General features: G+C 37.3%; 3 protein-coding genes across 3 annotated transcripts; all 3 read left to right on the plus strand.

The window, feature by feature from the left end:
* The first annotated feature begins 5,256 nt into the window (after window positions 1-5,256).
* LOC103562429 (keratin-associated protein 13-1-like) lies at window positions 5,257-6,061 on the plus strand. The gene has a single exon (XM_008537470.2). The coding sequence runs from the start codon at window positions 5,322-5,324 to the stop codon at window positions 5,835-5,837; it is 516 nt and encodes a 171-aa protein (XP_008535692.2). The 5' UTR covers window positions 5,257-5,321; the 3' UTR covers window positions 5,838-6,061.
* A 9,829-nt stretch (window positions 6,062-15,890) lies between these two features.
* On the plus strand, window positions 15,891-16,783 carry LOC103562430 (keratin-associated protein 13-1-like). Its single transcript, XM_008537471.2, has one exon. It carries the CDS (start codon window positions 15,933-15,935, stop codon window positions 16,449-16,451), a length of 519 nt encoding a protein of 172 aa, XP_008535693.2. The 5' UTR covers window positions 15,891-15,932; the 3' UTR covers window positions 16,452-16,783.
* Window positions 16,784-19,410: 2,627 nt separating this feature from the next.
* Window positions 19,411-22,300, plus strand: LOC103562441 (keratin-associated protein 13-1-like). The gene is given in 2 exon segments (XM_008537481.1): window positions 19,411-19,753; window positions 21,738-22,300. Coding segments are annotated over 2 exon segments (906 nt in total).
* Window positions 22,301-22,606: the final 306 nt, after the last annotated feature.

The following is a 22,606-nucleotide window of genomic DNA, read 5'->3' on the forward strand; positions in this document are numbered from 1 at the left end:
TTATACATAGGATGAAGGTGGCTATTTTCATGGTCAATAATCCGGTAATCACCATGCGACTCAGTAGGATCCTCGCCACCTCCCACTCCCTCCCATCTCACATTGACAAGATACCATGCTCTTTTATTTCCGTTTCCTAAGGAACCAGGCAGTAAAATCTCAGTTCATGAATTGATAATCATATATTTTCAATTGTCAACAAATAAAAATAGTAAAGTCAATATGAAGAATGCCTGCATTCATCTCTTTAATGCAATATTTATTGCTGAAAGTCCACTGTGAGCCAGAAACTGAAAAAAGGATGTCATCCCTGTCATCTAGGTCCTTTCAGTCTGGTAGATTAAGATGAGACGTACGAAGCTGGAGATTCCTAAAGCACTCTATGGGAATGACATGCTAATTGCTACGGAGGCTAGATACATACAATCATGAACAAATTTTCATTGGTACTACAGTTGCAGGTCATCTTGGAATTGTTTGCCATTGGGAATATTCTATTAAACAGACATTATAACACAGATTTCAAAATTTAAAATGGGAGCTGGAGACTTGTCATTCAATGATTTCTAACGTAAAATTAAATAAAATACCAGTAAAACCAATTAAATTTAGAGAATTTTAAAAGAAATGAATAGAAATACTTAACTGCTTTTGAAAAATAAAAGAAGAGGAGAGTTAATTCTACTAAATCAATGAAACAAATAGAAAACCTTCCTTGGTTTGAGAGTATTACCAGTTTAGAAAGCTAAACAAAGGTGAATGGTTCACGAAATAAATATAAACAAGGGGGGGGGGAGAGAAAATAAGAGATGAATGGAAATGAGAAAGAAAGGGAAATTAGAGAAGAAGGATGAGAGAAGAAACACAGCCTGTGAGCACATTAAATCCTTAAGTTAGGAGGTCATTTGTCACTGGTTTTGAAACGCTGATTGGTGTTGTAAAGGTTCAAAACAGTTGGTTTTCTATATTGGGGTAAGGTTGTTATGCTCTTATTTTTAAGTAAGAGTATTTTTTGAAATCCCAGGTTTCTCATATAATTATAAGAATTTTGCTCTTTTGCCAAAGAATGGCCCAGACAATAAAAATGTACTTAAGATATTTGCAGCAGAGATGCTTAAATTTGATACCTCGGCATCACTTGGGAAACGTCTGTTTATTTGAGCAAAGATTTACATGTATTCCTTACTAACTGCCAGGCAGTACTCTGAGTACTTTACATATTTTACCTGATTAATTCTCATAAGAACCCAGTGAGAGAGGCACTATTATCCCTACATCACGGATGAGAAAAGTGAGGCATGGAGCACTCAAGTCAGTGGCACAAGATCACAAAGCTGGAAAAGACAGCACCAGGGTTTGCCCTGAGGTGCTCTGACAGCAGAGCCCATGCCTTCAGTCCCTCAATTACAATGGTCGGTCCCTCCTCAAAACTGCTCACTGTGCTGGTGGGATTCTGACATCTTTACAGGCACAATTTAAACTCACCAGAGTTTAAGATCCTGAGCGATCAAACACGCTCCACTCCACAACACCCTGAGATTACCTTATTTGTTTGTTTTAAATTCCAAATCTTTAAAAATAAATCAAATCCTGGTATTAGGCTGGTTAAAAAGTCAATATCAAGAAAGATAACAGGAAAGAAGGAACTCTGTGTATAACACTTCCCTAGGAATAGATGGGCTCAACTATGTTTTATAGCCCTTAAACATCCTCGTCAAAACCTTAGACTACTTTGGATGGGACAGAACTTGCAAGGGAATTACTCTCTGGGCACCATATCCCAGCATCATAGAATTTGAGCAATAAAATGGGAAAATGAGCAAACTGAGTTAAGCAGTTTGCACTGCTAGTAAGTGAGAAAACCAAAACAAGAATCCCAAATTGGGTTTCCCAGATTTGGAGCGCCTCCAGTTGTCTCTAACAGACACTGGGATATCATCGTCTCTGCTATCTGCGCCTCCGAATATCCACCCACTGCACTGCTCAGCCAACTGAGCACTACTTAACAGTGTCTAGTCGAAAGAAAATCCAATTCCATTCCTGTCTATGGCTCCTGACTAATTATAAAGGTACACAAGCCTCGGAAACAAAGAAACCTCAAGTATCCTCTACTTTCAACCCCTTGAAAATCCAGAAGCACCTTGAAATAACCTGTTCCTCTTTGGCTTCCTTTCCCCTGCTCTCCTGTCCATAGCATCCCCTCACCAGAGATGGAGAGAGTTCAATGACAGAAAGCTCGCCCAGCCCTGTGTTACTTTCCAGACGTTAGATGAACAAATGCAGAGTAAATATGGGGTTGCCTTCCGTATGCCACTCATCACGACTTCATCAGCAAAGACTTTGGAAAAAAGGAAATGAGGAAAGGGAGGCACCAGGACCAGGAAGAGGCCAGACCTCCTCAAAGTGTCAAGGGAAGAAAGCTGTTCACACTCCCATGTCTTCTAGCATATGTTCTTTTCTCTTATTCCACTCTTTCCACTAGGCCAGGACTTGACACTAGCTGGATAAATTCAAGCCCCTGCGTCTTTTCTGACCCAATGCTGAGGCTTCCAACTTCTGGGCAGAAACCTTCCAGATCTGTTGGAGATATAGCCAACCTTCATTCAGCTGCCCAATCAAAGAAAGAACAAAGAAAATGCAGTCACTATTTACATAACTTTCATGCATGCGTTATTTAGTTTAAGACATCTGCTATCTAGCTTCCCTTTTCATTCAAACGACATGTATCTGTGGAGTGCCACGGACTGTTTCAGTTCCACCCACATATTCCACATGCCATTCATCTGATTTCTAACTCCAAAGCTCTTTTTATTCTGCCTCCCAATTTTAGCTATCAGAATCTGTCAAAATTGCTATTCTTCTCTCTCATATTTATAGTGAGCCATTCCTAGTCATCATGAGGCCATCTGCACACTGTCACTGGGTAGTGACACGCAGCCTTTGTTCAAACCCAAAGATGCTGCGTCTTGCAGGATGGATATTAATGCTACTAAATCCATCTTCAACATTCCCAAATAACACCATTCATAACAGCTATTATATCTGCGCAATAGCATGAAGAGAGGGTGCGGCATATTATTAGCAAGAACTACCCATTACAACAGAATTATGATGTTATAAACAGAAAATAGATTTCCTTTTTGTTCTTTCTAATGTTGTGCTTTATATTCTTTGAAAAACAGTTCTTGTACAGAGGTGATTACAATTGTCAGGCATGTAGAATGATTTCTATGAGCATCTCCTGAGGGCTCCTGGCTGGATGTTAACCCTTTAACTGAAGAGAGGGCTCTCCACCATTGCTGGCATATCAGAATCACATGTGGAGCTCCTTCAGGAGGAGTTTGAACATCTGTTTTTTTATAATTGTTTATTTATTTGCTGGTTGGTTTGTATATTCTAAAATGACCCCTTGTTAATTCTGTTGCGTATTCAGAAGTAAGACACCACTGATTTAAGCCTTTGCCTAGTATATAAAAACCAACTCAAGTTCTGCTGGCATATAAAGTATTTTAAGTCAAAGGATCATAAACATAAGTGATGTGGTCCAGTTGACTTGTGATTTATGTCATGATTGGTGTTTTATATTTCAATCCATCAACATAGACACATTATATTTTCCTATTAAACATGGAAGAACATCCTTCAAGTGTGCAAGGGAGTTTGTTATCACAGACTGTCTTAAAACCCAAAGCCTCTCAATTCATCTCTCATTCTCCCATTTATGATAGTGACATTAACTAACACAACAAAGTAATGGCTCAAGCTTGATGACTAATGGCAACTGAAATTTGCCCTCAGACCTGGGAAAAAAGGGGAGTGGTTGGAGCTGTAGGGAATTATAGAGAGCACACCCCATATGAATGGAGCTGAGAGTATTTAATAATTTAATTATTTAAGTATTTTTATATAAAAATAATTTAAGTATTTTTTATATAAAATTGTAGAGGAAAGACTGATTTATATTTTATTCTTTCTACAGAAAATCATGTTGACAAAATTAGTGTCATATGTAGAGGTGATCAAAGACTTTGCAGCCAAAAAGTGTAAGGGAAATGTTAGAGATGATGATGCTGCTATCATATTATTGTCTTGATTTTGTGACATTTGTGTTTTTTGTCAACTTGTAAGTTTTTATTCGTTAATATTATTTTTGTTCTTAATTGGCATTCATATTTACATCTACTATTCTATTCACAATATTGTATTCTTTTTCTTAAAGAAAACCCCCAAAATTATAAACATCAAGATTTTCAGACCATGGATCCACCTCTAGTAAGACAGTTGGGACAGAATAGTGTACCTCAAGTAGAGAGAAAAACAGGATCTTCCATGACCTTGGAAATGCTCAAAAGGCATTCAAAATTTTGAGGTGGGGGGCCTAGAGATGTTATAGGAGGGTAGATTCCAGGATGTTTTACAAATATAAATGTACACTACAAAATCCATGAAATAAGTTCATTTTGAAACAATTTTGATTTGATTGATCTAAGAAGTAGAGGATCCATAGGTCGTCCAGTGGGAAGAAGAAAATCCTGACATTTCTGTCCCTCTCTCCACCACTGTCATTTATTTCCTCACCTCATCTCAGTAGGGCTCCCACTTTGTTTTTATTCACGTGTCCATGTTGATCTCTTCTTGCTTTAGATTTTATTTCATTTTTCTAAACACTAAATTAAAAAATTTCTTTTTCAGCATCATGCCCATTCCTAGTCATCTCTCTCAATCCTTTTGGCTTACTTTTATATGCTCCCTTTAGACTAGACATAGTAAGAATTTCTAATAGTAACTAACAGATGGAAATTTACACTGGAGAGTGTGAATCAATGGTTTGATATAGGGGCAATGTTCAGAGGGTTCCTCATCAAGACCAGATTTCTGCCTCTTGGCCACTGGCACTATAAGGAGAGGACTACATTGAAATCTCCATTCTAGGAATAAAACATTCCTTAGCCAAAACAGGATCAGATGTACAAGTAGTCATGGCCACAGAAAATAAGACAAGTTTCCCTGGCCATGATGGACTAGGCATTAATTGCATACCTTCATAGCATTTGTAACATAGATGTAATTCATTGACATAGAGCTATAAAAATAAACTGAGTTCACCCATAAATGTAAGATGAAGGTTGTTAGCTAATTGTAACTACAAAGAGGATTACTGAGTTACGTGTATGCAAATGAGGGAGTTCAAATATGGAAAAGATGACACTATAAAATACCACACCCATTGCTGAGAGTATATAAATATCACAGTCCAGGAATGACATTCAAACTCAAAATCTTCTCACCGTAACTCAGCTGACCTCACTTCTCCTGTCAACATGTCCCACAGCTGCTGCTCTGGAAGCTTCTCCTCCCGCTCCCTTGGGGGCTACCTGAGCTACCCAGGCTCCTTCTGTGGCTCTTCCTACCCCAGGAACTTGTTCTACAGCACTGCCTCCCACTCTCCCATCACCTGCCAGCTGGGTTCCTCTCTCTACAGTGGTTGTCAGGAGAACTACTGTGAGCCCATCAGATGCCAGACTTCCTATGTGGTATCCAGACCTTGCCAGACGTCCTGTTACCACCCAAGGACCTCCACACTCTGCAGTCCCTGTCTGACGACTTATTCTGGATCTCTAGGTTTTGGATCCAGCAGCAGCTGCTCCCCACGCTGTGGATTTAGAAGCTCCTACTCACTGGGTTGTGGCTCCAGTAGCTTCAGACCCCTGGTTTATGGAGTTCGTGGTTTCCCTTCTCTGAGCTATGGATCTGGATTCTGCCGCCCATCCTACTTGACTTCTAGGAACTTCCAGTCTTCTTGCTACAGACCAACCTGTGGATCTGGCTTCTACTAATCATCTTATTAAATTTCTAATCTTGTTATCCAATACCATCAATGCCTCGACTCATAAACGTCATTACCTTTGTCATCTACAGAAAGAATTATCCTCTTACTTTCTGATTGTCAAATTTTCACCTTGTCTCTTGCCCTAAACACTGGCTAAAAGGTCTCCCTAAAAAATTCTATAATTAATATACTAACTCAAAATAAAGTCTAAAGTCTGCATTGGAGATGGAATTCATGTTATTGGTTTTTATTCCAAAATTGTTTGAAAGGTTCAATCATTATAATCTAATAAACTTATTAGTTCTGATATCCAACTGTGTTTGTTGTTTTTAGTTGTTTATTAACTAGAGTTTTAATTCTGATAGATGAAAGAGATATTATGAAAAGACCAATATGCACATGGAAATAAGTTTTGAAATCCTAAGAAGTTGGGGATTTGCACTAATTTTGGGAGACCTCAGATATTTTTCTGACTCAAACTATAGATAGTGGAAAACTATTGTTTGAATATATAGGCTTTTATGAATTAAAATCTCAAAATCAGGAATTAGATTGAGTCCCTCATAAGATGTGTGTCCTCAGATAGACATAATTACAGATATAGTTTTATATAGCTATAGATATAGGTGAATATATAGATACAGATATAGATAAATATATAGATAAATTTATAAATATAGATGAATATATAGATGATAGAGATATAGACATAGATAGCCTAATACCCAAGGAAAATTTACCAGACCTCAAGAAGTTAAGAAATGACTAAATCCAAAAGATGTATCATGTAGTACAAACAAACTCACAAGAGATTCAGTAAATAGAAATATTAGACATAGAAGTTAAAATTGATATGCTTAGGAAATAAAAGGATAGATTGAAAATTTTGGCAGAGCACTGGAACATATTAAAAGAACAAAGCAGAAATTCTAAAATTGAAAAATGCAATAAATTAAATGTAGAATTGGTGAATAGATTAAAAACAAATTATACACATCAGAAGAGAATTAGTTATTATTCCCTAGAATTTGTTCAAACTAAAAAATTAAGAAAACTGTAAGAATATTGAATGGAGTTTCAGAGAATATGGAACATAGAGAATGTGGAAAAGTCTAACATAATTTCAATTGGAGTCCTGAAACAAGATTGTGTGTGTGTAAGTGTGTGTATGTACATATGTGTGTATGTATGTGTATATATATTCAATGGAAAATGAACAGCTATTGACAAGTCAAGATATCACCAAATCCAAGAAAAGTAACATGTAATATAAACAGATACAGAGAGAATTTTCCAATAGAGGAACAACATTAATTCACAAATTCAAAAATTGTTACAAAACTCATGCATGAAAAATACGAGGAAAGACCTACACCTTGGTGCATTGAAGTAAAACTAATAAACAAGAAAGAAAAAGAGAAAAATTTAAAGCAATGAGAGGGGGAAAAAGATGCAAGTTACCTTCAAAAAAGCAACAATAAGCAGCATCCTGGGCACAGATATGGCATTGTGCATCAGCCCATGCTGAGGCAGCAACCCACACAGCACGACTAGAGGCACTCACAACTGGAATGTATAACTATGTACTGGGGGGCTTTGGGGGAAAGAATAAAAAAATAAAGAAGATTGGCAACAAATGTTAGCTCTGGTGCCAATCTGTAAAAGAAGAAAAGCAACAGTAAGATTGGCAATTGAATTCTAAAAAGATAGAAAAAGGAAGATAGGAAAACAATTAAATATACTCAAATTTCTAAAGAAAGAAAACTTGAAAACTAGAACACTTGACTTGTGAGTATCTTTCAAAAATGAAGGGAAAACATGGACATCTTCAGGCAATCAAAAACTTAGAGATTTTGTCACTAGGCTTCCAGCACTAAAATGGATAACAAGGGTTATACATAGTCAAAAGCAAAATGATCCTGGAATATAGCGAAAAGAAGTAGGAAGGAATGAAGGGTAAACAAAAGATATATACTCGGTAAATTGCCTATCAAAACATGGAGCGAATAGATATCAATATACAGAAACATATATGAAATTAAAGTACCAAAAATCCCAACATAGTAATGTATATATTGGGGTGATGATAAATGGCCTTAAGATTTCTGACATTCTTGTACAGGAAACAGTAAAAGTATTAATATACGTTAGCAAATCAGCAACGCATTCTGCAATGTCTAAGACAGTATTGTTCAAACAGAACTTTCTGTGATACTTAAAATATTTTTATCTGCACCTCCCAATATTTGATATCCATCAACTACATGTGTCTGTTGTGCACTTGACGTGGTGAATATGACTGAGGAACTGAATTTTAATTTAGTTTAAGTACTGTAAATAAAACTTGATATATGTGGCTAGTGGCCACTCTATTGGATGGATTTAGAGCGACTTCTAAAAGAGTAATAAAATAATGTGTGTTATTCTGGAAGACTGACAGGATGATTGTTAATAAGTATCTTGCTTTATGTATAATACACTTCTTATCATATAGCAAACTTTGAGATTAATAAAGCAGAAGTAGCATTTTCTGTTTGCTTCTTTTGCCTGATATGTCTTTTTTACTTTTCCCTTTTCTGTTTCCTTATATTTAAGAAAACCTATTATAAGTAGAAAATAGTTTTGAGTTTTAGCCCAGTATGATATTCTAAGTCTTTTATATGGATTATTTAGTCATATTACATTTAACTTAATTATTGATGTATTCAAGTTTCTGCCTACATATTTACTATTTTATTATTATTTGATCCATCTTCTATGTCCCTTTTTATCTCTTTTCATGCTTTTGGGAGAAGGCAATAAAATGGTTTAATGCTGCATTTTTACTCTTTTAAGTTATTATTTTTTCCAAGCTTTTAATTTTTAAGCAATTTCTTAAGAGATTTTTAATGATCATTCTTAATTTATTACTGTTCACTTCTACCTACATATTAAGAATCACAAACCATTTTGTTAGTATTATGCACAGTGAGTATTTAGACATAATTCACTTATATTTCAGTCCTCTTTTTCCCACTTGCAATTCTAAGTTTCCTTCTGAGATTATTGTCTATCTAACTGGAGAAAATCCTTCAGCATTTCTTTTTCCTCAGCTTTGCCTGACATGCAGAGCTCTACAAAAAGAGGACATTTGGAAATTTTACAGTGAAAAAATAAGCTTAAAGAGGTAGAGTAGGGAAAAGTATGTTTTACAATGAAGGAGGAATTGTATGAAATAATTTGAAGTTAAAAATGTCCAGAAAGTACAGCTCGATGGGAGTTATTCTACAAGAGAAAGCTCCCCAGACAAATTGTAAACATAGAAGACAAATATGACAGGGTATATACAAAAAGTCATAAATTGTACCAATTTTGAACTTTTTAATTTGAATTACAAAGAGATGGAAAAACCCATAGAGTCACTAGTTGTCTCCCCTCATCTCAAGAACATTTGACTCACTGAATCTTTTCATATGTGCACAAGTTCATATCCACTGAGTCTGTGTCAGATTAGTCTTCCTTGGTCATTTTGCCTCTAAGCATTTGTCCTGGCTTATCTCTGTGACCTACCATGTTTCTCATTAAATTTATCTTATCTATTTTCCCCTTCTCAAAGTATTTGAGAATTATATATATATATTACATACATATTATGTATATTATATAATGAAATATATGGGAAATAATTTTAGAGTATGAAACAAATTTAGGGAAAAAAATCACTGGAGAAAAATAGGGTGTCTCAGTGATGAGAGGAAAGCACACTTCTGGGCATCATAAGGCATCACTCACACAAGCCCACCTCTCCAAGATTGTGAGACATAGCTGAACTACCTAATGCATAGATATAAGCACAGAGAAAGAGGCAACATGAGGAGACAAAGGAATACCTTCCAAATCAGGGAATAGGACAAAACCCCAGAAAAAGCACTAAAAGAAGCAGAAATAAAAAATCTACTGGACAAAGAGTTCAAACAAAATGTCATAATGTTACTCACTGATCTTGGGAGAGGAATGGATGAACTCAGTGAGAACTTCAACAAAGAATTGGAAAATATAAAAAAGAACCAACCAGAATGAAGAGTACAATGCTAGAAGTGAAAAATTCACTAGAGGGACTCAATAGCAGAGTAGATGATATAGAAGAAGATCACAAAAGACTAGAGGAAATCACCCAAGCTGAACATATAAAAAAAAAAAAGAACTAAAAAGAACGAGGACAGACTAGCGGGCCTCTGGAACAGAATCAATTGTACTACCATCCATATTATAGAAGTCCCAGAAGAAAAAGAGAGAGACAAAGGGGCAGAGAATCTATTTAAAAAATAATAGCTGAAAACTTTCCTAATCTAAGGAAGTAAACAGGCATGCAGTTACAGGAAGCAGAGAGAGTACCAAGCAAGATGAACCCAAAGAGGCCCACACCAAGAAGCATTATAATTAAAATGTCAAGAATTAAAGACAGAGAATCCTAAAAACTAAAAGAGAAAGGCAACAAGTTATATATAAAGGAAACTCCATAAGGCTATCTGCTGACTTCTCAGCAGAAACCTTACAGGTTAGAAGGGAGTGGCATCATATATTTAAAGTGCTGAAAGGAAAAAACCTACTGCCAAGAATACTCTGCCCAACAAGGTTATCATTCATATGGAAGGAGAGATAAAAGAGTTTGCCAGACAACCAAAAACTAAATGGGTTTATCACCAAGAAAACAGCCCTACAAGAATGCTAAAGGGACTTATTGAAGTGGAAAAGAAAAGACCACAAATAGGAATAAGAAAAATATCCAAAAAAAGCAATAAAATAACTGGGAAAGGCAAATATACAGTAACAACCACCTATGAAGATAATATGAAGATCAAAAGACAGAAGTACAAAAGTTATCTATTTCCATGACAAGAGGGTAATGACATACACACATAAAAAAGAGGTTAGATAGGATATCAAAAACATAAAATGTGGGGGCCCGCCTGGTGGTATAGCAGTTAAGTTCGTGCCCTCTGCTTCAGCAGCTCAGGGTTCACCGGTCAGATCCCAGGTGCGAATCTGCACACCGTTAATCAAGCCATGCTGTGGCAGGTGTCCCATATATAAAATAGAGGAAGATGGGCACTCATGTTAGCTCAGGTATCATCTTCTTCCAAAAATAAAAAACCAAAAACATAAAATGTGGGATGAAGGGAGAAAAGAGTAGAGCTTTTAGCAAGAGGTCAAACTAAAGATATCATCAGGGCTGGCCCAGTGGCACAGCGGTTAAGTTCGCACATTCTGCTTTGGCGGCCTGGGGTTCACCAGTTTGGATCTAAGGTGCGGACATGGCACTGCTTGGCAAGCCATGCTGTGGTAGGTGTCCCACATGTAAAGTGGAGGAAGATGGGCATGGATGTTAGATCAGGGCCAGCCTTCCTCAACAAAAAGAGGAGGATTGCCAGCAGATGTTAGCTCAGGGCTAATCTTCCTCAAAAGGAAAAAAAAAGTAAAGATACCATCAACTTAATATAGATTACTATACACATAGGTTATTAAATATAAATCTCATGGTAATCACAAACCAGAAACCTATAATAAATACACAAGCAACTAAGGAAATCTATAATGAACACATAAAAAACTAAGGAAAAACAAACACAAACGTAATACTAAAGAAAGCCATCAAACTACAAGGGAAGAGAGCAAGAGAAGGAGAAAGGAACAGAGAAGAACAACTAAAACACCCTGAAAAAAAGTAGCAAAATGGCAATAAGTACGTTCTTATCAATGGCTACTTTAAATGTCGATAGATTAAATGCTCCAATCAAAAGGCATAGGGTGACCAATTGCATAAGAAAACAAGACCCATATATATGCTGCATGCAAAAGACACAATTCAGACCTAAAGACACTCCAAACTGAAAGTGAAGGGATGGAAAAAGATACTCCACGCAAATGGCAATGAAAAGAAAGCTGGGGTAGCAATACATCTATCAGACAAAATAGACTTTAAAACAAAAACTGCAGCAAGAGACAAAGAAGGGCACCACATACTGATAAAGAGAAAAATCCAATAAGAAGATACAACATTTATAAATATGTATGAACTCAACATAGGAGCACCTAAATATATAAAGCAATTATTAACAGACATAAAAGGAGAAATAGACTGTAACACAATAATAGTAGGGGACTTTAAAACTCCACTTACACCAATGGAGAGATCATCCAAACAGAAGATCAATAAGGAAACATTGGTCTTCATTGACTTATTAGACCAGATGGACTTAGTAGATATATACAGAACATTCCATCCAAAACCCACTGAATAGACATTCTTTTCAAATGCACATGGCACATTCTCCAGGATAGATCACATATTAGGCCACAAAACAAGTCTCAATAAATTTAAGATCAAATAATACCAAGCATCTTTTCTGACCACAGTGGTATGAAACTAGAAGTCAACTACAGGAAGAAAAGCAGAAAAGCAGAAAAGCCAGAAATATGTGGAAATTAAAAAACGCTGCAGAACAATGATTGGGTCAATGAAGAAATCAAAGGAGAAATCAATAATTACCTGGAGACAAATGAAAATGAAAATACAACATGCCAAAATTTATAGAATTTAGCAAAAGCAGTTCTAAGAGGGATGTTTATAGCAATACAGGCCTACCTTCACAAACAAACAAAAAACTCAGATAAACAAGCTAATAGTACACATAAGGGAACTGGAAAAAGAGGAACAAACAAAGCCCAAAATCAGAAGAAGGAAGGAAATAATAAAAATCAGAGCAGAAATAAATGAAATGGAGGCTAAAAAAAAAACAAAAGAAAAAATCAATGAAACTAAGAGATGGTTCTTTCAATACATAAATAAAATTGACAAACCTTTAGATAGACTCACCAAGAAAAAAGAGAGAAGGCTCAAATAAATAAAATCAGAAATGAAAGAGGAGAAATTACAATGGACACCTCAGAAATACAAAAGATTATAAGAGAATGCTACAAAAAGTTATACAACAACAAATTAGATAATCTAGAATGGATAAATTCTTAGAATGATACAGCCTTCCAAAAATGAATCAAGAAAAAAGAGAATGAGAATAAACCAATCACAAGTAAGGAGATTGAAACAATAATAATCAAAGACCTCCCAAAATATGAAAGGACCAGATGGTTTCCCTGGTGAATTCTACCAAACATTCAAAGAGGACTTAGTATCTATCCTTATCAAATTCTCAAACTATTCCAAAAAACTGAAGGGAAGGTGAAATTTCCAAACTCATTCTATGAAATCAACATTACCTGGACACCAAAACCAGACAAGGACAACAGAAAAAAAGATTACAGGCCAATACCACTGAGCAACATTGATGCAAAAATCTTCAGTAAAATAGTAGCAAATCGAATAAAACAATACATTAAAAAGATCAGACATCATGATCAAATGGGATTTATTCCAGGATGCAGGGATGGTTCAACAGCCACAAATCAACCAACGTTACACCACATTAACAAAATGAAGAATCAAAATCACATGATCATCTCAATAGATGCAGAGAAAGCATTTGACAAAATACAGCATCCATTTATGATAAAAACTCTAAATAAAATGGGTATAGAAGAAAAGTATCTCAACATAATAGAGGCCATGTATGACAAACTCACAGCTTATACCATTCTCAGTAAAGAAAAAATGGAAGCTATCCCTCAAAGAACAGACAAGGACAAGGAACCTCAAAGAACCATACAAAGATGCCCATTTTCACTACTCTTATTTAACATGGTATTGGAAGTCCTAACCAGAACAATCAGGCAAAAAAAGAGAGAAATAGATGGGATCCAAATTGGAAACGAAGAAGTGAAACTGTCACTATTTGAAGATGACATGATTTTATATAGAGAAAACCCTAAAGAATCCACCAAAAAACTTTTAGAAATAATAAATGACCACAGTAAAATTGCAGGTTACAAAATCAACATACAAAAATCAATTGTGCTTCTAGACACTAACAACAAAGAGGCAGAAAGAGAAATTAAGAATACAGTCACATTTAAAATTGCAAGAAAAAGAATAAAATACTTAGGAATAAACTTAACCAAAGAGGTGAAAGATCAGTACACTGAAAACTATAAAACATTTTTGAAAGAAACTGAGGAAGACACAAAGAAATGGAAAGATATTCCATGCTCTTGGATTGGAAGCATTAACATAATTGAAATGTCTATACCTCCTAAAGCAATCTGCAGATTCAATGCAACCCCTCTCAAAGTTCCAATTTCAGGTTTCATGGAAACAGAACAAAAAATCCTAAAATTTATATGGAAAAACAAAAGACCCTGAATAACCAAAGGAATCCTGAGAAAAATAGCAAAGCTGGAGATATCACACCCCCTGATTTCAAAATATACTACAAAGCTATAGTAACCAAAAGAGCCTGGTACTGGCACAAAAACAAACACACAGATCAATACAACAGATTTGAAAGCCCAGAAGTAAACCCACGCATCTATGACAGCTAATTTTTGACAAAGGAGCCAAGAATATACAGTGGAGACAGGAAACTATCTTCAACAAATGATGTTGAGAAAACTGGACAGTCACATGCAAAAGAATGAAAGTAGACCATTATCTTAGACTATACACACAAATTAACTCCAAATGGATTAAGGAATTGAATGTAAGACCTGAAATCACAGCAAAGGAAATCAACAAAATGGAAAGAGAGCCTAACATTGGGAAGAAGATATTTGCGAACTGTATATCCGAATATCCAAAATATATAAAGAACCAGTACATCTCAACAACAGAAAAGCTAACAACCAAAGTAAAAAATGGGCAAAAGATCTGAACAGATCTTCTTCTCCAAAGAAGATATACAGATGGCCAACAGGCACATGAAAAGATGTTCAACATCACTATCTATCAGGGACACTACAATGAGATACCACGGCACTCCTGTCAGAGCAGCTATAATTAACAAGACAGGAAATAACAAGTGTTGGAGAGGATGTGGAGACAAAAGAACCCTCATACACTGCTGGTGGGAGTGCAAACTGGTGCAGCCACTATGGAAAATAGTATGGAGATTCTTCAAAAAGTTAAGAACAGAACTATGATATGATCCTGCTATTCCACTGGTGAGTATTTATCCAAAGAACATGAAAACACGAATGTGTAAAGATTCATGTACCACTATGTTCATTGCAGCATTAGTCACAATAGTCAAGACTTGGAAGCAACCTAGGTGCCCATCAAGGGACAAATGGATAAAGAAGATGTGGTATATATACACAATGGAATACTACTCAGCGATAAACAATGATGAAATCCAACCATTTGTGAAAACCTGGATGGACCTTGAGGGTATTATGCTAAGCGAAATAAATCAGAGGTAGAAAGTCAAATACCATAGGATCTCACTCATAAATAGAAGCTAAAAACAACAACAAACAATCACTTAGAGATAGAGATTGGATTAGTGGTTACCAGAGGGGAAGCAGGGAGGGAGGAGGGAAAAGGGATGACAGGGCACATGTGTATGGTGATGGATGGTAATTAGTCTCTGGGTGGTGAACATGATGTAATCTTCATGGAAATCAAAGTACAATGATGTACACCTGAAATTTATAAAATGTTATAAAAAATATAAAATGAAATAAAATAAATATAAAAATATGATTGACTGCCTAGAAAAAAATAAGGTGTCTCTTTTCCACTGACATAGGAAAAAAATGATTTCACCTCAATCCCTGCCCTTAGAGCTAAGCATCCCCCAGCCAATATACAGGCAAATGCACAGTGAGTCTCGGCCAAGGAGAATAGTAGGGGCTTTCCTGCTCATGATTAGATGGCATTAATGACATATAGTCATAGAATTCTGACAGTGGAATAGTTCATTGGTTTAGTGCTATAACAACATGATAAATTTACACACAAATATGAGTCGGAAGGAATTATTCATCTTCAATTACAGAAAATATTATTGAATTACACATATGGAAATGACAAATTCCAAGCATGAGAAAGATGACTTTCTAGAATGCCACACCCATGGCTGAGAGTATAAAAATGCCCCAAGCCAGGAGGTGACATTAAATCTCAGAATCTTCTCATTGTCACTCATCTGAATTCACCTCTCCAGTCAACATGTCCTACAGTTGCTGCTCTGGAAAATTCTCCTCCCGCTCCCTTGGGGGCTACCTGTGTTACCCACGCTTCTCCTGTGGCTCTTCCTACCCCAGCAACCTGGTCTACAGCACTGATTTCTGCTCTCCCAGAACCTGCCAGCTGGGCTCCTCTCTCTACAGTGGCTGTAGGGAGACCTGCTGGGAGCCCGCAAGATACCAGACCTCCTATGTGGTGTCCAGCCCCTGCCAGAGGTCCTGCTACCGTCCAAGGATCTCCACAGTCTGCAGTCCCTGCCGGTCAACTTATGCCAGGTCTCAGGGTTTTGGGTCCAGCAGCTGCTGCTCTCTCGGCTATGGATCTAGAAACTGCTACTCACTGGGCTGTGGATCCCGTGGCTTCAGACCCCTGGGTTATGGAGTCTGTGGCTTCCCTTCCCTGAGCTATGGATCCAGATTCTGCTTTCCAACCCACTTTGCCTCCAGGAGCTGCCAATCATCATGTTATAGACCAATCTGTGGATCCAGCTACTATCAATAAACTTGCTGAGCGTTCAGAAATTTTGAGCAATATGTCTAATCTCCAAGCAGTGTCTACTCATGATCAGATTCAGAGCCTTTCATGATCTTTGGGAAAAACTATCTGATCAGGCGCTCTTCAATATCTTTCCAGCCACAAAAACTGACCAAAAAACTGCCTCTAACCTATACTGAACTTAATGATTAATTCTATTGGGTGAATTAATGGAATTGGTGGAATTGATGAAATAAATTACTAAATCAATTAATCAAATTCATGTTAATGAACAATGAATTAATGCTAATTAATTAATGTTAATGTTAATTAATTTTATACACAATATAAATAAAAACACAAATGAATACAATCTAATAAACTCATTCATTCTGGCTTCCAAATATGCTGCTAATTCTATTGTTAGTTTTAATTGGCTAAGTTTTATTTTATGTTTTTGCTTTTTGGGGGGTATTTAGATTAAATTTCACTATACCACTGTGAGTAAACTTTGGAAACCTAATATATTAGTGGATTCAAACCGATTTATTTGGAATTTTAAACATTTCCTTGTTAAAACCGCTGTTCTATGGAATACTTAGGTTGCATTTTTAGACTTTATGTGAATAATAATTATTTATGTGAATAATAATCTCAGGAAGAGTATTGAGCACACTTCCTTCAAAGGATATGAGGCCTTGATGTTTGCTGACCAAAGGAGAAAAACAAGCAACTTGGAAAATACAACTGAGTGGGAAAAACTATAGGCTGTGTGCAAAGTTCATATGGCCACTAACAGAGTGGTGTAGGTCCATGCCCAGGAACCAGATCCAGGCCACTGAAGCAGAGCACACCAAACTTAACCACTAGGCCACTAGGGCTGGCCCTGTAATTAATTTCTTAACAAGCATAAGGAGGAAGTCAATTATCCTTGGTGAGAATTAATTAGGTTCATGAAATGTGGTGTTTCACTTTCTTGTATCTAAGAGTCAAACTAAACGTGGCAGAAAGAAACAAGCCTTTCATATCAACAGAAATGGTTTCATTCATATCTCAACACACATTTGCAGACCCCTTGGTTTTATGTGGATATTCTGATATTTTATAGACCAAATATTTCAGAAAATAATAACATGCTAAAATGGGTAATATGTTGATAAAGTTTAAAGCTGATAACAAAAAACCAGTATCTTTATACAGAGATAAAGAGCAACGTTCAAAGAATTTTCCTATTCAAATAATAATTTTCAGATAGCGACAAGAATCATGAGGAACACACATGCCAAGAACTACAGTTATTTTACACTCAATGAAATGAAGACTCAAAGTGGATCAAGGGTTTGATTATAGGTCCCAGTCCTATAAGGAAATCAGGATCCAAGATTTCATGACAGATGGGGACTAATATAAGAAGCAAAGACACAAGCAGTGTGGGAGAGAATAAGGAGAATTTTGAGAAGATGAAATAAAATCAACAAATCAGAGAGGCATAAAGATCTTGTGTTCAGGGAATTATTGGAAATCAAGTTACAATTCGTATGGCATAGCAATGGCAAATCAGGCCTGAGATGTTTAATAGGTACCTGTCACTTCATTGTTTGGATATCTTGAGTTTGGGATCACATTAGTCTTGGGATTCATCTTCTCTTATTCATACTATTGAAAGTGCTTTCTGCTTGATCGCATTCACTCTATTTTCTACCTGTTTAAACATTTTTAAATACTTTATAAAATAAAGCTTTTGTTAAATGTTATGTAAAATAATGTATTGTTATATTTACCTATTTTATATCAACATTCATATTAGGAACACAATTTAACATAATATAAACATATATAATAAACAAACTCTTATATCCTCTACTACAAATAATGAAGCAGAGCATCTGGTAGGTGTTTTGGGTTCTGGAATGAACATACTCCCCACCTAGAAATACTTCTCTGGCCTATATACACAGCTTTAGTTAGGCCAGAGGCAGGAAAGGATTCTGTAGGTCTAGGCTCACATGCAAGCAGCTCCATTGGTTATGCCAAACAATCTGGCAGACGATATGGTGTTGATGGTATCTGTGGTACAAAAAAAATGCAGAGTGAAGTTTGTGGCAAACCCCAGTGGGAGAATCCCAATGCAGGCAACTGAAGTTGTAGAACAAGACCTTATAATCTGCAGTGGAGAATTAACATATCTTTGGAAAATCAGCTCCTCGGATACCACTTGGACCTGGTTGAGATACAAAACTTGACCATGGGACAAGTAACCATGCATCTGTAGCTGTCCAACGTGAGCAGGGTTCTGGCAAACCCTCCGAGTCACAAAGTCAGGTAGACTCAGTAGCAATCCATTGCAAGATGGAAATAGCTCATACAGGAATGAACATAAGCAGAACAAGAAAGCAAGGCTGCATGAGCAGGACCCCAGACCCTTATGTCATCAACCGGGATTGCACTACCTCTCCTTTCTCAGATCACATGTGTGGTCACATTGGTCCTCCTGAAAGAGGAGTGGGAAAGCCCAGCTAGGTTTGCAGATGAACTGGCTCGTTAAGTGGATGTCTTTAAACACTGTGGTGAGGAAAATATTTCCTCTATGGGCAGAATTTTATGTTCAGCACCTGGTTATCCACTTTGCATAAAAGAGAAAAAGAGGCTCCAGTTGATGATGCATCTAGATTCCTGGACAGTGGCAGTTGGCCTGACCAGGTAGTTAGGGACCTGGAGAGAACAATATTAGAATATTGAACCAAGGAAATCTGGTGTAGAGACATGTGGATGGACATATGTAAGTGGGCACAAAGGGTGAAGATCTTGGTAATTTCTTTTTAATGCCCACCAGAAAGCATCTCCACAGAAGTGGAACTAAACAGTCAAACAGACAAAATGACTCAACCGGTTGATGTTAGCCCACATTTGTCAGCAGTCCCCACAATGGCAAGATGGCAAGATGAGCAAAAGAACAACTTGATCACAGAGACTATGAATGGGTCCAATGGCACAAGCTCTTACTTACAAGGCTGATATAATTAATGTTACTTGTGAGTGTGTAATCTGCCAGCAACAGAGGCTAATGTTAAACTCCCAGTATGGCACTATTGCTCGAGGAGACCAACTGGCCACTCGGTTACAAGTTGAACATGGCCTCCTGCTCTGGAAGGATCAGTGTTTCATCTCCAAACACACAGATACCTATTCAGAGTATGAGTCTGCTTTTCATGTTTACCTCAGCAGCACCATTATTCAGGAACTAATGGAAAGCTTGATCCACAAGCATGCAATTCCTCACAATGTAGCATCCAATCAGGAAATCCACTTCACAGTAGAGACATTGTGGAGTGGGATCCACAGGTTTTATCAAAAATCACACCATCCTTAAGCTATCTGCCTCATGGTGCATTAGATTGGCCCACTGACAGCAAAGCTGAAGTGTTAGCATGGAGGCAATAGCCTCAAAAGACTGGGCTCCAAACAGTCACTTGTTATCACTCCCAATGATCCAGTTAAGAACTTTGTGCTTTCTATTTCTGCAACCGGAATTTGGATAGAGTCCAAGTTCCCAGATTTGCTAAGGGACATACCAAGGGTCTCATTGAACTACAGCTATGGCTCCTGCCTAAGAACTTTGGGATCCTTGTTTTCAAGGACTAGCAGGCAAGAAAAGAAAAAGAAACAGAAAAAGAGTTGCCATCTGTTACACAATGAGGGTAAGGGGGTGAATGTGTGTGGAGCTCAGTTGATCTACTTGCATGGCTTCTGGAAGGCTCCTGGAACCTCCTGTCCAATCTTAGATGTGATTTGTCAAATGCAGCGACTCTAGCAAGATAAAGGTATGGTTATTCGGGTTCAGGAATAAGGGCTTGGGTAACACTATCAAGAAATCAACCAAGACCAATAGAGGTGGTAACTGAGGGTGAGGCAAATTTATAAGGGATAATGAAAGAGGGAGATGATGAGCACCAATTGCAGGTCCAGCATCAAATGTCATGACAGGGACTGTGTTTCAGCCCCCTGACCTCACTCTTTTATATTTCCCCTCGGAAAGAGAGGCCTACTTTTCTCTGTTGGTTTCTTCGGGGTCTGCTTCAGCTTTTAAGCCAAGATCAAGTTTTTTCTCATGGCAGCCCCTGATCAATGATTGAATAGGTGGGAGAACAGCTGTTTTCTTTCTTAGGTGCTACTCTCGTACAAACTTTTTGTTCCCCGTCTCAGTGTCCGCCTCCTGAAGAGTTCAACTAGCAAATATTCTCTCTAATCTTTCTTGAAATTTAACATTTCCTTCTAAGATTATTTTCCTTCAGCCTAAAGAATTTCCATTAATATTTATTTCTCTGATATAATGAACCCATTGGAAATTAACACTCAGTTATTATATTATGCCAAGAAAAAATAAAATGAAGACTATGGGTGACAAAAGAAAGATATTTTATATTTTGGGAGGAAATTACAGGAAAGGAACTGACTTTGAAAATACACAAAACTTATACATAGTCTGAGCAGTGGAAAACCTGAGTTGTTCTAGGACGCAGATCCCAGGTGCTTTTAAAATTTGGATGATGTAAATGAATATACAAGAAAAGACATAAACTATATTTTCAGTTTGTTTTAAATGGCATTTAAATTAAAAGATCTATATGCTAAAAGTAAGGAGAAGAGATACCTGAAATCTCTGTCACGTCAGTCCCTTTTCCAGATTTCCCACATTATCACCGTTACCCCACTCCCTCTTCACATGGCCCAAATCAACCTCCTCTTGTGACTCCATCTCAATTCAGTCTTCTTGAGTCCCTTTGCCTTTAAATGTTTTCCTGATTCTTTTCTGTTTCTAGCCATTTCTCATTATGTGCTATTTTTCTTCCCTCCATTAGGTGTGAGAAGCACTGGGTAATAACATGTGATAGATGGAAAATAAATTTGGAGAATGTGAATCAGTGGTGACAAGTAGAATCAATCATTAGAAGCATCCCTATAAAAAAACAAAGCTATGCCACTTGACAGAGTAGAAAAGTGACAGAAAGAATCCCAGAGCAAAGCAGGAATAGATATACATGGAGTCACGGCCATAACAGGATGAGGATGACTGACAAACAGTCCTAGAAATTCTGAGATAGGAATGATCACTGGCTTTGTGCTATCATAACAAATTATAGCACGCATAAATACACTAGGTAGGAAGCTAGTCAACTACAATTACAGAGAAGGTTAATGAATTACACATATGCAGAAGAGGGTGTCCAAATGTGAGAGGATTTCAGCTGTACTGTACCATAGCAATTCATAAGAGTACATAAATTACCCAGTCCACAAGATGACAAACCTCAGAATCTTCTCATTGTGACTTATCTGAACTCACATCTCTTGTCAACATATCCCAAAACTGCTGCTCTGGAAACTTTTCCTCTTGTTGCTTCCTTGGGGGCTACCTGCGCTGCCCAGGTGCCTCCTGTGGCTCTTCCTATCCCAGAACCCTGGTCTACAGCACTGACCTCTGCTCTCCCAGCACCTGTCAGTTGGGCTACTGTCTCTATAATGGCTGTGGGGAGACCTGCTGGGAGCCTATCAAGTACCAGATATCCTGTGTGGTAGCCAGCCCCTGCCAGAGGTCCTGCTACAGCTCAAGGGTCTCCACACTCTGAAGTCCCTCATGGTCAACTTATCCTGTTTCTCTTGGCTTTGGGTCCAGCAGTGGCTTATCTCTGGGCTATGGATCTAGGAGTTGCTACTTGCTGGGCTCTCAATCCAGTGGCTTCCGTTCCCTGAGTTATGGAGTCCTTGGCTTCTCCTTCTTGAGCTATAGATCCGGTTTCTGCCACCCAATCTGGTTTGCTTCTAGGGATCTCCAGCCATCTTGTTACCAACCTACCTATCCATCTGGCTTCTACTGATCAACTTGTTGCATTTCAATACTTTTAAAGCAAAGTTATCAAATGTTCATCATGTTCATTATTCCCAGTGGCAACTATCTTCTTAGTCTTTGATCACCAGTTCCTTACCTAATCTCTTTCCATCAGGCACAGGCTAACAGACTGATTCCTGAATCCTCTGAATTTGACGACAACCCAATAATATTATGGGTATTATTATTATTACTGGGTAATAATAATTACCCAGTAAACAGTAATAATAATAATTACCCAGTAATATCAGCATTGCTGATGGAATTCATGCTAATTTATTTTCTGCCCCAAATG

This window comes from Equus przewalskii, chromosome 27 (assembly GCF_037783145.1).
Source record: "Equus przewalskii isolate Varuska chromosome 27, EquPr2, whole genome shotgun sequence".
Classification (NCBI taxonomy): Eukaryota; Metazoa; Chordata; class Mammalia; order Perissodactyla; family Equidae; genus Equus; species Equus przewalskii.